The 18,069-nt window shown below is 40.3% G+C and overlaps 2 protein-coding genes across 4 annotated transcripts; both read left to right on the forward strand.

Annotated features, from left to right (window-relative positions):
- The first annotated feature begins 2,864 nt into the window (after positions 1 to 2,864).
- On the forward strand, positions 2,865 to 11,974 carry lztr1 (leucine zipper like post translational regulator 1). 3 transcript variants are annotated; one of them, XM_033620516.2, is made up of 20 exons: positions 2,871 to 3,211; positions 3,321 to 3,516; positions 3,601 to 3,663; positions 3,752 to 3,808; positions 3,907 to 3,986; positions 4,093 to 4,201; positions 4,566 to 4,649; positions 4,736 to 4,793; positions 4,903 to 5,042; positions 5,133 to 5,334; positions 5,599 to 5,709; positions 5,873 to 5,965; positions 6,072 to 6,167; positions 6,812 to 6,986; positions 7,094 to 7,263; positions 8,246 to 8,529; positions 8,809 to 8,958; positions 10,306 to 10,411; positions 10,535 to 10,615; positions 11,045 to 11,974. In XM_033620516.2, exons 2-20 carry the CDS (start codon positions 3,365 to 3,367, stop codon positions 11,159 to 11,161), a joined length of 2,328 nt encoding a protein of 775 aa, XP_033476407.1. In that variant the 5' UTR covers positions 2,871 to 3,211; positions 3,321 to 3,364; the 3' UTR covers positions 11,162 to 11,974. The 3 variants fall into 3 exon arrangements, with proteins under 3 accessions (XP_078026879.1, XP_033476407.1, XP_078026880.1); XM_078170754.1 differs by having other exon boundaries at positions 6,815 to 6,986; XM_078170753.1 differs by having other exon boundaries at positions 2,865 to 3,516.
- Positions 11,975 to 15,492: 3,518 nt separating this feature from the next.
- Positions 15,493 to 17,212, forward strand: cldn26 (claudin 26). The gene has a single exon (XM_033620498.2). It carries the CDS (start codon positions 15,517 to 15,519, stop codon positions 16,171 to 16,173), a length of 657 nt encoding a protein of 218 aa, XP_033476389.2. The 5' UTR covers positions 15,493 to 15,516; the 3' UTR covers positions 16,174 to 17,212.
- The last annotated feature ends 857 nt before the right edge of the window (positions 17,213 to 18,069 follow it).

Raw genomic sequence — 18,069 nt, forward strand, 5'->3', positions numbered from 1 at the left:
GAAAAAAAGTGAATGTCAGTACAGTATTACATCCCTCTTTACTGTCTGTATGGAGGACAAAATCAGCCATCTTTTTTTTTTTTAAAAAAAAGGGTGAGCAAATACAGACTTTTCCAATGGCGGACATTTTCATGTCATAACAGGGAAAGCACGTGCGCAACTAGTAACATTAACATTTGCTCCTGAATCAATTGTAACCATTGTTATTGTTACTAATTACACCTTTGCTTTTGCTGCAGCGACATGTGAAAATGTCTGTCATGTAAAAGGTCTGATAAATAATATGCAAAAAAATCTAGGTATAAATCAAAACCGAGTACAGCCCTGTGCAATCAAGATGAAAAACAGTTTTCGCATTCATTTACTTTTCTTATACGTTTTCATAGCACAGTATATGGTTTATTATATGTTGAGTTATTTTGCTGCATTATATAACATTTTCACTTCTTTGGGGCAATTTGCAGTTGTAGCCAGTCCTCCTCTTTCTCCTGATATCACAATGTTAATCCTAAAAGCATTTGCCATTACCAGATGCAGGTACATTGATGATGCAATGGGCCTTTGTTTGCATAGTGAGCCAAAAGAAAATTAATTGTCAGTTGAGTAAAGTGAATCCTTTCTAAAAAGGCATTATGACAATGACTAACAGTGTTGAACACCACTTACATGTGTTTACACAGCCTCGTAAATTAAATGAAGAAATACCTAGATGTTTTTCCTGTCAATGCACTGTATTACTCATTTATTTCTTAATTTATGTTCATATACATTATATGAACCATTCAATTGCTATTCTGTTGCTAGGTTAACAGCTTTGATCGGTGTTTACTTCCTGTCAGCTACTGCATTAACAAACATACCAACAGGGACCAATTAAGTATGTTTACGTTGTCAAGTTTAAACACAACGTATGTATTCTGTGCTTTTGTTCATTTAATATTTTGTTTATTGTGTTTTGTATTTAACATGGATTCGGTTATGTATTCATTATCTGTAAATTACTGATTTTGTCCTCCATACACCTCTTATTCTTAGCAGTTTTCTAAGAGTATATGATAATCTTTATATCCTCAAAATAAAGTGAAAATTACATGTAATATTGCATGTATTAAATGTTCTGTCTGATTCATAAAATTGACTGCTTCCTCTCTATCTGTGACTGTGTCATCATTAATACTGTCTGGCAAGATTGTTCTTGGTTTATTGTGTGTAAATGTATATGACATCCCAACATCTTTGAATATGTTGAAAATATCTCATAGAAAATATGGACCAAAATAAACCACCAGTTCTCAAGTAAGTAAACCACTGTTGGCTGGGGCCACTGGGAATAAACAAACATAACAGGATTGTCTTATAAAATTAGTTTGAGATGCAGATAAGACACCGAACTGGCAAAGACAGATTAATGAATCAGCAAAACAAAACATAAAAAAGCCCACGGAGGATTATTCTTTATTAAAAACTGTATAATCACAACAATTAACCACTGCTTGGATACAGGGATATACTATTCCATATTCTTTTATTATATTATTTACTGTTATTTCTGATTCTGATTCTGTTATATCAATATGACAGGTGGGCCTGTTCACTGAGCAACTTCTCTAAAAGGTTGGTAGAATTTTAGGGGACAAACTGGGATTCAGTGTTACAGGATTATGTGGCTGGCTTGATGAGCCAAGTCATTCATACAGTAAAAATACCAAGAAGATATGTGCAGAAGATGGCCATACAGCAGCAATGAAGTTCTATGAAGGTCTGAAAATAGCTTTTTTCTGCAGCCGACACTTTGACTTGTCATAATAGACAAAAAGCAAAGGCGTTATTAAAAACATTATTATGGTTTTGTTCTATTCCCATGTCCCAGTAAGCCATGACAGTCTCCGCCATCATTAATTTTCATCGTTAATTTTAGTATTTACATCTTGGCTTTTCCTTTTGTGACAGGTCACAATGTCTTCTGTAAAAAATGCAAATGGTGTTTCAGCAGACATTTTGACTTGTCATACTGCAAGAGGAAGAGCAAATGTGGCACTAATAATGTTAGCGATGGCTACATTATTTTATTATTTATGAAGTCAGTTCACTAAGACAGCATGCACTTAATTGCATACAGACATTAGTAATGTTATGAATTACACCTGTGCTCCTGGTGCAAAGCCCAACCTGATTCTACAAAGGTTCACATATCTCCCAGATGTGTGCTCATACATCAAGATATATGTCTGTCACACACACACACACAAATTGTATGCTTTGTCCCTGAATGAAAAGCTGATCAGAAGATTGGTTACAATATATATTCCAAAAATAGAATATTCATTACCACTTCCAAATAAAACAGCCTTTATTAAGAGTCTATTACTTGTAACTCATGCTGTTACCAGTGGTTAATAAATTACAATTACCTGCTAGTGCTTCACAGAGCAGTTATATGATATTATTAAGAATGACATTTGGGCAAAATCCCTCTGGCTAGACCAAAAGCCATGCAATAGTAGCCTATACAAAAATTTACATCAGCAGACTTTATAAATTATTGTAAAAACCCTTTGTTAGTGACTCACATCAAAATTCCAGATAATCTAAGTTTGTCTAATGGCCTAGCTTGTTGGAAAATTAAAACAAAAACATGACTCTAGATATCTTTTATTAATATTTACAACTGCTGACCTCATGGCTTATTGGAAAATGGTAACTTTATTATAAATGCCTCACTGACAAGTGATGTCCCATGATGTTTAAATGTCCTCATGTTTTGTACATTACAAGGAAACCATAAAAGATGAATAACATTATTTATCATCTATCTGGTACAGTTTCATTGAGACATTACAGGAAGTGAAGCACTCACCAGTCTCGCGCTCGGGGGCGTGGCTGGCTGACTGTGGTCTTTAATGAAACCACTCTTCTTTTACTAGTTTAACGTTAGCGTTTGTGGCTAGTACCGTGGAAAGTTATTCACTTCGTTTGCATAGTAGCTGAAGTATTGAGCCGGATAAAACAGACATTTCAGTATATCGTTGGTAGCTATTCGTTAACTTTTCATTCGCTGTTGCTTGTTTTGCAGCTTAGCACAAAGCTAGCTTGCTAGCCAGGGCTCGCTATGCGGCTAATGTTAGTTTTTAGCATCGCGAGGAGCTAACTGTTAGCCGTAAGTCCATAATCCTCTAACGTAAATACAGCTGTCTTCAGTGTCATCTTAAAGGTAATAACAGTGTCAAACAGCTTAGTTAGTAGCGGCACAACCATTAAGCTAGCTCTCACGCTGTATGGCTGACTTTTAACGATGGCGTGAACTGTGGACGTCCCTGCAGATGAGTGGCCCTGAGAAGTGATTCAGCTGGATGAGTTAGCAACAATGTCCTGTAAATCAACCAAAGTGGCCCCGAGTGTTGATTTCGACCACAGTTGCTCTGACAGCGTGGAATATCTGACGCTCAATTTCGGCCCATTTGAGACTGTTCATCGCTGGAGAAGACTCCCTCCGTGTGATGAGTTTGTCGGTGCAAGGTAACATGTTGACAGATGAGTAGATGGCTCAGTTTGCAGATTTGCAGCCAATCATTCACCCTGAACTTCATTTTCTCTATTCAGGCGCAGCAAGCATACTGTTGTGGCATACAGGGATGCCATTTACGTGTTTGGGGGAGACAATGGGTGAGTAGCAAAGGGTAGTGACAGGGATTTTTCCTTTGCACATTTTGCCACTTAAACACATTCGTCTATATTTTGTGTCACCAAATAGGAAGAACATGCTGAATGACTTGCTTCGCTTTGATGTGAAGGACTGTTCATGGTGTCGGTAAGATTGCAACAATGCACCACCCCACCTTTAATTAATAATTTAAAGAATTACAGACTGAAATATGATTTATTGCCTGTGTATGAAATTCACTACAGAGCCTTCACCACTGGAACTCCACCTGCTCCCAGATATCATCACTCAGCTGTTGTTTATGGCAGCAGCATGTTTGTTTTTGGTAACTTTTTTTAAGCTTATGCTCCTCACAATAACATACCATTCATCCTGCCCATTTCAAGCTCAAGTAATAGTGATGCTAAAATGTTTGACTTGATATTTTTCAGGGGGCTACACTGGAGACATCTACTCAAACTCAAACCTCAAAAACAAAAATGACCTTTTTGAGTACAAGTTTGCAACCGGGCAGTGGACTGAATGGAAAGTGGAGGGGAGGTAATGTGTTTCAGCTTTTCCTAAAACAAGTCTGGAATTAATTGGTGTATTTTCCAAACATGGTCAACTTGTGGGGAATTTAATTAATGGGCACATAACCAGCAGTGAACTGTATATTTCCCCCCCATGTATCTGTTTTTCAGTTTCTATAATTGAGGCTTATTGTGAGCTGTCCTCGTTACAAGATGACCTTGTTCACTTTAAACTGCAGGGAAGAGTGTCTTCTTACATCTGAAAGCACATCTATTTTTGGATGGATGGGGGTGTAAATTCTACGTGGAAATCAGTTTTAATCAACCTGTCAATCAAAAATCCTAAAACTCGTATCAGAATTCAGCCTTACTGTCCTTCGTCTCTGTTTCAGCTTGCCAGTGGCTCGGTCTGCACATGGGGCCACGGTCTATAGTGATAAACTGTGGATATTTGCTGGCTATGATGGGAATGCCAGGTGTGTTTGACATTTTTTTTTTTTTTATCACAATTGAAACATTGTTTTTTGAATATAATATTGACCGATATTCCCTCCTTGTGCAGGCTGAATGACATGTGGACCATCAGTCTGCAAGATCGAGAACATGCGTGTTGGGAGGAGGCCAGTATAATAATTAAAATATGCCACAAGAATGACATTGAGAATACAAAGCTCACCAACACTGTACTTTATGTGTTCACATGTCTGTCTCTGCCTTTGTGTCCATCAGATTGACCAGAGTGGTGAGATTCCTCCATCTTGCTGCAACTTTCCTGTCGCTGTATGCAGGGACAAGATGTTTGTATTTTCTGGTCAGAGTGGAGCTAAGATAACCAACAACCTCTTCCAGTTTGAGTTCAAGGGCCACATGTGAGTACACCCTTTGCTTGTGCCTATGACTTCCCTCAGTCACTCATTTTGTAGTGTTACATGGGAATGATAATTACTTTATCTTCTCAGGTGGACGCGCATCCCGACCGAACACTTACTGCGAGGCTCCCCACCACCTCCCCAAAGACGTTATGGCCACACTATGGTTGCTTTTGACCGCCACCTGTATGTATTTGGAGGTGCGGCTGACAACACTCTGCCCAACGAACTGCACTGCTACGATGTGGACTCCCAGAGCTGGGAGGTGATCCATCCCAGCATGGACAGTGAGGTATGAACCATATGGATTTGAAAAACAAACTGTGTCAGTAGACGATGGAAATGGGTGAATTTGTATGTGACAGGCTGAATTATAAAACAAGAACATGTTGGTACTTACTTACTTACCACCCCCACTGACTATCCCTTATTTTATGTGACTGCAGCTGTTAAGTTGGATTAGTTGTGTGTGTAAATACCATATTTAAAAATGAACAAATTTTAAGGCAGCCTTTATGAACAATCTCCTTGACTTTCTCTCTCCCTGCCCCTTCAGATGCCCAGTGGGAGACTCTTCCATGCTGCTGCTGTGATTCAAGATGCCATGTACATCTTTGGAGGAACAGTAGACAACAATGTACGCAGTGGGGAGATGTACAGATTCCAGGTTCGTGTCAAACAAATGCATTATTAAAATATACAAGCACTGTCTCTAAATATTTTATATCATTTGGACACTCTGGTCAAAAGCAGTAGTTGCAAAAGTGTGATTGTAGAGTAACTTTAATAGTTATGCACCTCTTGAGAATATTATTTTCTTCTTCTTGCAGTTCTCCTGCTACCCAAAGTGTACACTCCATGAGGACTACGGCAAACTGTGGGAGAATCGTCAGTTCTGTGATGTGGAGTTTATTTTGGGCGAGGTGAGTTTGTGATGTTAAGAGGCTATGACTCTAAACTGCTGATTAAAATTATCCAACTAAGATTATTTTTTTCCATCCATTTGACTCCTTGTTTTGTCGTTTACAGAGGGAGGAGAGAGTCTTGGGGCATATTGCTCTAGTGACTGCAAGATGTCAGTGGCTGCGGAAAAAAATCCTGCAGGCTTGGGATAGGCAGCGACAGGTCAGAGTCATGCAGCTTCATTTCCTCTGAGACAAGACTATTAGTGTTGCCAGAAGATATTTATACACATAAAACATTTGATAAGAAAAGCAGGCAGAAGCATTTGCACTTTATTTCACTCAACTATCACACAGAGCAGGAAAACAGTGTCACAGTGTCATCACAATAGTGATACTTTATTGACATAACTTCCAGCTCCTGTCTCATCATTAAGATGTCAAACAGCCATAAACTAAGGAAAGTTTGAACAGACAGAAAGCAGAATAGTTTAAGGAAGGATGATGAAAGATTAAGGAAAATATTATTGCTATATTGATTGTTTCTCCCATCACTACTGAGTGCACACATAAGGGGACATCAAGGGATCAGTATCAAAGCCACATTCTAAGAAAATGAGCCGACTCAGTGCTGACTTTATGCACACATTTTTTTGCATTAAATTGGTAAAACACTTTTGCCTTAAACTACTTTTACCCTGAGTTACCATGAACTTCAAGGAGGTTTTCTGCATAGAAAAAGCTATTTTTTTTAATCAAGTGCAGTTGTAACATTAAGAGGTCACAGTTACAGAGGAACCTCAGCTGGAATGTTAAACAGAGTGTTACATGTTAAAGTGTTGCATAATCTGCTGTCTTTGTGTGCAGAAGACTAAACAGGACAGCAGCGAGGAGAGTGACGAAGGGGCAGCTGGAGGCCCGAGGGATATCCCAGCAGGCAACAGGCCGATGCTAGAAGTATTCATCAGGGAAGCTGAGGCCCAGCCTTTTGAAGTCTTAATGCAGTTCCTCTACACAGACAAGATCCAGTACCCACGCAGAGGTATCTCTCCTCATGATTACCCTGTTCATCAGTCTTTATATTGTAACTGCAGTAATACTCAAGAGAGACAATAAAAACTCATAATTTGCCCTTTCTTTGCTTCATAGGTCATGTCCAGGATGTTCTCCTAATTATGGATGTTTACAAACTGGCCCTTAGTTTTAAGCTTTCCCGCCTCGAGCAGCTGTGTGTGCAGTACATTGAGGCATCTGTCGATCTGCAGAACGTTCTCAGTGTTTGTGAAAATGCCAACAAGCTGCAGCTTGACCAGCTCAAGGTATGTCTGGGTAACTGTTGAGAGCCCCGTTTTCACCAAACACTTTCGGTATCGTACCTCTGGAACCAAAAGTAACCCTTCAGACATGGTACCTAGACCCTAGCGTTTCCACTGCAAACAGTACCTTTAAATGTGGGCGGAGCTGTTGTCACTCACTGCTCTGTCCAGCGCTCACTGTATTTTCTCATTACTGGAGAGTTTGCGCCTCATTTATTGTTCGCAGAACGTGGTTGCACACAGGCTCAGAACAAAATGGAACAGGCTGCAGTGGGAGTCTCTCTCCATGGGATATTTAAAAATAGCAGCTTTGTGCATTTAGTCCTTCTCAGGCAAGCTCAGGGGTTTAGGGTTGCCCATGAGAATGCTGCCCCATGACTCTGTTTTTTTTCTCCAAGTGGGGATTAGAAAAAAATGCAGTTCACATAACCTGGGTGAAATGAATATATATAAACGCTTGAAGATCCACTCATTACCACTAAAAGATTATGTCATATAAAAACTAAATTAGTGGTCAGAGTAGTTGCAGTGAGGTGTATTGATATAGTTTATAGTCTACTAATAACACTCTCCAGAACAGTGGTAACATGAGCTTCAAAACTAGCCACAGCTCAGCCAAGAGCAGAGTGCCCGTCTGCTATTGACCAATCAACAGACCGCAGTGTTCACAGCTCCACCTTTTAGTACCTGTTCTATGTGCTAGGTAACCCAACAGAAGGGGTACCAGAAATAGGGACGGTACGGACCGGTTCCATTGGTACTGTCCACAACTTTTCACAGTGGAAACAGAGAAAAAGTGTTCAGAACTGAACTGAACCGAACCGTACTGCTCCGTGGAAACGGGGCTAAAGACTAATTTAACACCAGCTGTAAATTTCATTTTTACTGCCCTCCAGTGGTTGAACCTGAGACTATGTTGTCAATCAGAAGGGTCCTTAAAATAATCATCCATTCTAACATATATACCAAATATCTCTTCCTCTAGGAGCATTGCCTTAACTTTGTGGTGAAAGAGTCGCACTTCAACCAGGTGATCATGACAAAGGAGTTTGAACATCTGTCCACACCACTGATTGTGGAGATAGTGCGACGAAAGCAGCATCCTCCTCCCAGGTTGTACTCAGACCAGCCTGTGGACATTGGGACCTCTCTTGTCCAGGACATGAAGGCTTACCTGGAGGGAGGCGGCCTGGAGTTCTGCGACATTATCTTGCTGTTAGACGGACACCCACGACCTGCTCATAAAGCCATACTGGCAGCCAGATCCAGGTAGAGTCAATACAGGTTTTATGATCTGCTTTGTGCCCATATAGCAGCTAGAGCAAATTGACTTTTTGTACATTTTAGTGTAATGATGGTAAGCTCAGAATAATTGCTCAACAACTGAATGTGCTGAGAAGCTGACTCTTACTGTCAAATGTAATGTGTAATGTATAAATATATGTTGTTTTTTGTTGCAATGAAGAAGTAGAGGGTTAGACAGTAAACCAGTGACCAACAAGAAATGTATTCTGTACTCATAACACTGTGCTCATTTTTACTCCTTAGTTACTTTGAGGCAATGTTTCGCTCCTTCATGCCTGTGGATGGTCAGGTTAATATCTCCATCGGCGAGATGGTTCCAAGTAAGCAGGCCTTCGAGTCCATGCTGCGTTATATCTACTACGGTGATGTGAACATGCCTCCAGAGGATTCCCTGTATCCTTCTCAAATTCAGACTGCTTTACTGAAATGGGAACTGTGGTGCAGTCAAGGTGGGGTGAGAAAGTTATGGCCACATACCTGAGTGTAATAAGCTTAGAGACCTGTCAACGAAAGCAAACACACCTAAAACATACTGCTCTTATAGATTGATACCTTCTCTTCTGTTGAGACCATAACTTAGTGCATAACAAAAGGTACTGACTTCAGTTTCTACAGAGAAGTTGAGGAATTTTGTACAGTCAAATTCTTTGTACAGCCAATATCTGTGAGTGGCCCATCAAACCAGAAGTATGGGTTTAAGCATACGATTAAAAACAAGTTTGTTATCTTTAGGTAGACCCCTTGAGATATATAGTTTGGATCTGTTGAAGTGGGATTGTATTAGCTACTTATCCAGAGTCAGCATATTGCATACAATAGAGGTCGGTCGGCACACCCCAGTACCACCAAGGAAGTTAAACAATGTTCTGCAGTAGACAGAGGCAACAGAAGAACATATTTTAGCAACCTAAAAATGTCCGAACTTTAACAAAAATCCACAACAGTGTAAGTGTATGCTGTATTTTTACCACCTTGCTTCAGATAGCCCATCCTGACAGGGAGGCCTTTAACGGCTTCCTTTCCCCACCCATGCTCTCGTCAAAGCCACAAGACTCCATTTGGCTCACTGAACACAGGAGCTGCTGGCCTAACGCTGCCTTGATCAGATAGTTTGTGTGACTTTGGTGAATTCGAACTAACCCTTTTTAAATGTTAAAGTAACACAATAACACAAACTAACTGATCAAGGCAGCAGTAGATTAGCAGCTCCTGTATTCAGTGTTAAATTACTGTTTTTCAGTCTTGCTTTTTAGAGAGCGATGTAAGTGTTGTAGTTCCAGTCAGAAATTGCTGTCTGACAGCAAGGTAAAGCTGTGAAAATATTCTAAATATAGCGTACACTTACTCTTATGTACACTTAAGCTTCTCCAAACTGGGGACGTGCTGACTGCTATCTAGTGTATGTAATGCGCTGACCATAGATAAGAACCTCATACAACCCCACTTCAAAAGATCCGAACTATCCTTCTAAGCTAAAAATAATTTTATTGGGATCTATAAAAACACTACAGTCAGCATCTGTTGGCCATAATAGGAACTGCACTTGTGTGTTTGACATTGACATCATAATTTTCTTTTGCTGTGTTCATGTCAAGTGTTGAAGTTGCCTTTGGGTATAATCTGCAAATACTCTGTTCTCTAATACACCTAAAGGTTCTGTGTGAAATCAAAATCATAAACTTTTTCAGTGGAATGTAGAGAAAATGTTTCCTTCCCATTTCCTTAACCTGTGATAAACAGCTATCTGTTTGCTGCGCCATATTACTACGGGTTTTCAAACAACAGGCTGCAAGCTTACTGCAAGCAGAATCTGGAGATGAACGTCACTGTGGAGAACGTTTTGCAGGTATTTATGTTTTCCCTCGAGGGGGGAGCAGTGACCTAATTTGACAGTGTTGTCCAGTACGTGAAGATATTTTCTGATGCAGAGTGAATCATTTACTCACTGGCTTCTCCCTTAATACTTCAGATTCTGGAGGCAGCTGATAAGACCCAGGCTCTGGACATGAAGAAGCACTGCCTGCACATTATTGTCCATCAGTTCATTAAGGTGGGTGGGCTTGTATCCGGAGCCCTGGGGGTTTGCTGCCCACTCACTGCAGCTGAGCTAACCCTGTAGGCTCATCTTCTTTGCTGGAGACTGACACCTTTGGCCTCCTAGTGGATCACCCTCCATCTTCTACGTAGAGAGGAGACTGTTTACAGCCCAGCCGGCTGTACAAGCACCTCATCACACAGCGATGAGGGTCAAAGTGCCACACTGATTATTGTTTGTTATTCAAAGAAGCACTCGATCGTCACCCTGCCTCACTGTAGTGTTTGCTCTGTTGTTAATGTTTCTGCTTCTTTCTGTTTATCTTCATTTTTATGCATGAGCAATCAAGTGCTGCTTATTCCTCATTTTACTCTGTTGGACTCATTGTCTTGTCTTAATTTATGAATCATTTTTTTCATTTTTTGCTCTCCTCCCCTCCCAAAGGTATCCAAGCTCCCCAACCTGCGGTCTCTCAGCCAGCTGCTGCTGTTGGACATCATTGAGTCCCTAGCTACACACATATCAGACAAACAGTGTGCAGAGATGGGCTCCGACATTTAGGATGACGCGGAAAGCTGGGCTCTTTTCTCCTCTCACAGAAGCCATACATCTCCGCTCCACCTACTTTTAGTCATTCCCTCCTCCCCAACACGCAGTACTTTTCTTTATGTTGTCCCTCGCATGTCTCGACCCACATACAGTAGAGATGCCCTTCTATCCACGCGGTGTCAAGTTGTTTCTCACTCTGCGTCTCGATTAGGAGTTAAAGCAGTGAGGAAACCAGATTCTAGCTCAGTTACAATTTGTTAAATTGTATAAAATATCCCCTTTATGTTTATTTATTTTGATTACAGAAGGAAACATTTGCAAGGTTTCTCTCTGTTCAGTATTGCTGCTGCATTTTTTTAAAAATAGATATGCAGTGGACTGTAAAAATTTATATTTGTGACACTATAGAAAGCTTCAGGTGTTGCCCTCAGCTGTTATCTGCTCAGATACATCCTCAGCCATTTAAATGCAACGTGATCAAAGTATACCATTAAATGGATTATCTATGAACCTGTATTCATCACTTGTATTATCCTCCGCTCTGACACAGTTTAAAAAGCCAGGATTAAATGTTATAAGGAATCAAAATCATATGAAAATAATTATAATGTATGTCTGTCTTGAAGCAATTTGTTTTGTTTAATGTTTTTGTCATTGGCACACATCTTTGTGATACTAATCACCTCTTAGCATTACTAACAGACAAGCTGTCTCTGTCCATTCAATATAGCAATGTGTATTTAGTAACATCAGTATGCTGTTATTAAACATTTACCCACATGGGTTTCATGTATTTAAAGCCTTAATAAATCTTATAAAAAATGACCTATGTTGTACGGAGTCTCTGTGGTGCTGCGGCACTCTGAACTCTTGTGAAACACACCCTCACAAAAGTCTCATTTTCTTAGAGCTCACAATGTGCCTCTTAAACTGTCTGTTACAAGTAAACTACCCTATTACTAACTGCAGTCAGTAAGGCTGCCGTCATAAATCTTCTGGACCCCTGGCAGGCGACACCATTATGTAGTCCCGACGTGACTTACCTTTACTTTCCTTTGAGCTACCTTAGAAGGGACAGTTCACACCTAACAAAAGTACGTATTTTCCCAAGGGGTACACCATCTTCCTTGTTAGCAAAACGCCCCTTGTTAACCTGTCATCCCTGGGCATCTGGGTCTGGACCCAGACACTGGGGAAAAAGGAGATTCATAGCTCTCTAATAATTTAAGTACTGTTATTTTGCTCCAATTATTGAGCAAAATACGACACATTACGTCATGACTATCACCGAGCCATGGTTTTGAGATAAAAGCCTTTAAGGTTTGTAGTATGATGGCCGTAAAGACACATGACAGAACCATTTTGCCACCTAAATGGGGAGGGCATACTGTATGATGGAGGTTGTCCTTAAGTGAAAAATACACAGAAAAGCTGGGGGAAACTTATTTTGTAGCTAACGAGGTAAACAAAACTAGCATACCCAGAACACTGTGCAGGAAGATGACAAAATATGTCGGAAGAACTGCAGTCGCTCTGACAAACAAAGTAAGCATACATACCGAGCTAGCATAAACAATTAGCAATGGACTTCATATGAAAATATTCACAACTTAGATACATTTTGTTATAAAAAACCCTTCTGATTCTTTGATAGGTGGACCCTCACTGACGAAAGGAATGTAAATAATCAAGGAATGGACACTTTTGGACTACACGACCACTCACACTGACACGAGCATGAGCCTCCTCCAACGTGGAAGTGCCAAAAACTACAGTTCCTTGAATGGCCAATTGAGACTTGCTCCAGAAGTGAGTCAACTTCCACAGACGCTCATGTTAAAATGCCCAAATTTTATGTCAGAAATGAATATGTTTACATTAGGGCTGCACAATATGCAAACACAAATCATATTGTGATTATTCTGACAGTGAGTTTGCGACATGAGTCGGGATTTTAGTCAAATTTCTGCAATTAACTTACACTGCAAAATTTCACATAAATGATGATACTGTTATTTTTGCTGGGGTCTGTATCAAACATGCATGTTCCCATATGTCTGGAATATGATTAGTAGGTCAGGACATCTTCCTAGCACCACAAGGCTTTGTTTATAATGGTATGTTGTGACACATTTAACATTTATTTCTAATGCTGCTCCTGCGACTTGTATACTGCCATATTATGATTTCAGTAACATTGTGATTAATTGTCCGGCCCTAATTCAATTCAGTGTTACAGCCTAGTTGACAGTTAACAAAAAAAAGGTTCTGGTCTCTATAGCTAAATTCCCTATTCATGACAACCTTACAGTGAGTGAATATTTATAGTTCTCACCCATTTACATTTTATTAAGGCTTTAAGTTACATGTTATTAAGGGCGGGCCATTTTGAGCGACAGGCTGTCTGAAAGGGATCACCACAGTCCACCCTTCATTCCTCCACAGCTCCAGACTCTCGTTCAAATATAGTCACTTCTGGCTCCAAAAAACCAAGATGGTGACAGCCAAAGTGCAAGACACAATGCACTCAAGCCTTCAAAACCACTGGGTGACATCAAGGACATGCTTTCTTCTCAAGGTGATATGGTTTGTATGCGTAGTTTGGTAGAAAGTTCCTACATGAAACTGCTCACAACAAGGTGTGTGGATTATCTTGAGTAACTGGGTCATGATTTCTGGAAAGAGACATTGCTGCTGAGTTTTCTAATGTATTTATTTTTGGCCTTTTGAGCACCATAAGCCGAGTGCCACCTACTTCCATTATATTCAAGAGAAGGCATACATCTCTGCAGCTGATATCTCCAACACTTGGCAACTCACATCCAAACAATGTAGACTCATATAGCACTGCAGGTAAGAGGAAAAATATATTTTTAATAGAGGTGAACTGTCCCTTTAAATCCAACACTCACCCAACCAAAGAGCAGATACTTTGCATCATTTCCAGGCCCTACATATACACTGTATCTGCTGAGGCTAAACTTCCCCACAGACTTGACAGGCAGTTTTATCTGAACTACATGGTCCACTCACCAGTCCAGACATCTACCCTGCTTTGTGATATTAATGATAGTTTTGATTAAAACCAGTTTTCTCAAAGTAAGCAACTTGAGATATAAATATGAACTCATACAGTTTCTTTCAGAAGTCTCACAAATATTAGTTTAATACTGGCACATATCTGAAATCCTTAGACAGACCTTCGCCATGAACTAAAGCCATTGTAACCTACACACTATATGTGAAAAAGCTGAAGGTTAATCCTTGACCTTTCATCAAATTAGCCACATCCTTCAGGGGTTTCAGTTTCCACAGATCTATGGATGATAAGGTCAGACAATGCTCTTTGGTCTGAGAGGCTGAATTCCTTCAGCTTTTGAGAGGTTTTGCACTTGCAAGTGAGCTAAATTAAAATTTAATAGGTCAATCTGATTTAACAAAATTGCAATGTCTTTTCAAGATACTTGTCCTTTTACAGTAGTCAAGACAAACAGGCCAACCCTAAACATTCAGACTAGCTTGCATTACAGATTCTAAGAAAATGTTGCATGTTGCAAATGAAAGACACTTTTTGACCATTTCAATTTGAAGTTAAATGCAAAATTTTGCTCATGGGATTGAGAAAAAAAGGTTGACCTAAATGCTAAGGCAGTAGATTTAATTTTCTGTTAGCTCCCAGTTGTGCTGCACAATCTGTAAAGATCCTCAGTGGAATTCACAAAGTGTTGGACTCTTTTGGACTCTGTTGTAAGTACCATTGCAGTGAGCACAAAGTGCTATTCATGGTCCAGATACTTGAGACACTTGGCAAATCAAAAGCTCCTCCTTTGATTTCCCTAGAGCGTAAATGTCTTAACTAAAATATATGCCCAAACCTCATCAGTGACATTAGTAGAATAACTCATCTGAAATGATTACAACTTAAAAAGGGGGACTGAGTTTCACAGAAACAGGCCGTTATAGTCACGCCTGGGTTAGCTTTTAATTCTTCTTCTTTCTTGTGTGTACCTCCCTTGCCCAGCTTGCTCATGTTTCATTCATTTAAGTCCACTTGTGCGCGCACACAGCCCAGAATCCCGCTGGACATATTTGGTTTCATCTAAAAACAGAGTTCATTGTTCACTGTGATGATATTGAACACTGAAACATAACAGTATGTCTGTTGTCATGCCACAGTCCCAGATTATCTCCCATTTATCAGGTGCATTTTATTAAGGAGGCTGAATAGGTGGGCTGGCCCAGTTGGTCCTGCTGCCTCAGCAGGTGGGATGGGCCAAAGAGCCACTCTGGATCTCACAACCTGCCACATAGACCTGCACACTTGAGCAAGAATCACAGCACAGACTGTGTATGTGCAGGATCAGAAGATGGTATTTCTGACAACTAAAGTAATGCAAAGGACTGCGCTCTTTGTGACATTTGGAAGTTGGGTGACTTCTCTGATCACCGCCTTCCTTCCACTGTGGAAGACAATGAACTCTGACCTGAACGAAGTGGAGAACTGGTTCTCTGGTCTGTGGCTCACCTGCCTCTACACCGAAGAGGTAGGAATTCAGTGTAAAGCCTATGACTCCATCATGGGGCTGCCAATGGACCTGCAGATCTCCAGGGTGCTCATGTCAGTGTCTATAGGCACAGGTGGTTTAGCTCTGCTGGCTGCTTTCCCAGGACTGGAGGGGGTTGGAATGTGTGTGGGGCAGCCTGGCCTCAAGCGACGGCTCATCATCTTCGCGGGAGTGATGACCTGGGTGTCGGGGCTCACTACTCTCGCTCCTGTCTCTCTTGTTGCCTACACAACTGTGGTGGACTTCTGGGATGAGGGTTTTCCTGATGTGATGCCACGCTGGGAGTATGGAGAGGCGATGTTCTCTGGGTGGTTTGGAGGTTTGGGTCTGGTCATCGGAGGGACCCTCTTCTTTGTAGCTGTGTGCATGTGGGACTACGACCAGAAGCCACCAAGTGTGCCAAACAGCCCTCAGGCAAAGCACAGGACAAAGAACTACCTGAAGACGGAGGTTTTATAGAGTCATCTGCACATTTATATACTTCATATGAAAGCCTGTCAGCTTTTGAGTGATGACGCAATGAAAATACTTGGGAAACACTTCACTAGCTCTATTTGTGTGACAATGACAAGAATATTTCTGACTGAAGTGACATGAAAGCTACATATGTTTAATTTGTTTAGCTCTAAGTATAAGTGTGCACTTTTATGTAATCTGTTTCTGGTTGATTATGTGATAATCCTAGTTTTCACAAAATATTAAAGTAGAGTGACTTAATAAGCGACTGCAGTAGTTTGTAGTCCTTAAAGCAGGGATACTCAACTTGTTTTGCCCAGGGGACACTTTTCCAAAATGGCAGGAGACAAGAGTTTGCCGTCCTCACTCATCTTTGCCAAGAGGCATCCAGTTGCAGCAGCCCTGCAAAGCCATTCGTAGCAGCGCAGCACAGGTCAGGTATACACAGGGGCGTTTCTAGGTTTTAAGGACATTCTGGGCTCAGCCTGGACCTCTGTCAGGGGGGTCCAGGGCACTTTTTTTTCATAAACAAGATTTTTTTTTTTATTTAACTACTTTGCTTTTGCTTTAACATTCAAAGCACCAAAATTCAGATTTAGCCCATGTGCCGTAAGTTGAGTATCATCGCTTTAAAGTCTACAGAGTCTGAACAAATAGGTTAGGAAGGCATTTTTTTTACCAGTAGACATGAACCTGAAGTACATTAAACTTTCTTGAAATAATATTTTTTAATCCTTAGTTAAAACTAGTGCAGCTTTGGTGCAGTGTCAGCGTATTTCAGACCTAGGAAGCATGCCATGTATATGTCCTTCGTTGAAGGTATGATCTGTGATGCAAACAAAAGGACAAACTTCAGAATCCCAGCTGAGAATTTATCAGGTTATGAGTGAATGAAGTGAAATGGCATCTGTAGGAGCCAAGTATATATTTATATTATGTTGTTTATTGCTTATCTCACCTGTTACGTATAGCATGATGTGAATTAGACTTGGAAAAATAATTATTTTTGTTTGGGTTCTCCCATTTTCTGTTGATTGCGAATCTCACAGCATCTACATTCACCTTTGCACATGTTAACTTCATGTACCAGATTTTGTTCGTTTTCTTACTTTGAGATGGACAATAAATCCTTAAATGCATATCAATAAGTGCAACTAAGTTATTTAAGCTGTGCATCATAACAGGTGTTGACTGCTCCCTGTCTCAGCGTCTCAGCAGCTTGTGATTGTAACAAGAAGTCGCCGCAGTGTCTGATTATCAGGACAGTGCCTCTCATATTGATTGACAAGTCTTTTAATTTAAGAAGTACTGGCATTAGACAAAATCAGAGTAACTATATTTTTGATGCTTTTACAAGTCAGTAGTCTTTGCAGTTACACATATGTGCATATTTGTGATTTAGAGCTATGTTTGTACTGATGTCTTTCTGTTGATTTTGATTTCAGAGGTTACTTAAATTAATAAACTTTAATCATTATAGATTCTAAATAAATGTGCTAGATGAAGACATTAGGGTCATGAGTACCAAATCCTAAGGAAAATAAAATAAAGAGCAGTAAACATAGTGAATAGCTTCTCTCCAGCTCCATGCATGAGTCAGTATGATACTCAGGAACCCTGGTCATCAGGGTCTCTGAGTGCACCACAAGGGTGATTGAACAGTTTAACAGGAGTAGCAGCAGTGCTGCAGTTCCTCTGTGTTTAATGTTGTTTCGGGCAGGGGGGGATTTGGCACCACCAGCTCCTCTTAGTTGCTAATACACTATTTGGCTTTAGTGTACTGCTGTACATTTCAATGATTAGAACTGATTTCAACACATTTTGTCAGCTTTATGGACATTACAAAAAAATCACAAAATGGTACAAAAAAAATGCTGAGATCACTTTTTATAATATAAA

The sequence above is a fragment of the Epinephelus lanceolatus genome, chromosome 9 (assembly GCF_041903045.1).
Source record: "Epinephelus lanceolatus isolate andai-2023 chromosome 9, ASM4190304v1, whole genome shotgun sequence".
NCBI classification, from domain to species: domain Eukaryota; kingdom Metazoa; phylum Chordata; class Actinopteri; order Perciformes; family Serranidae; genus Epinephelus; species Epinephelus lanceolatus.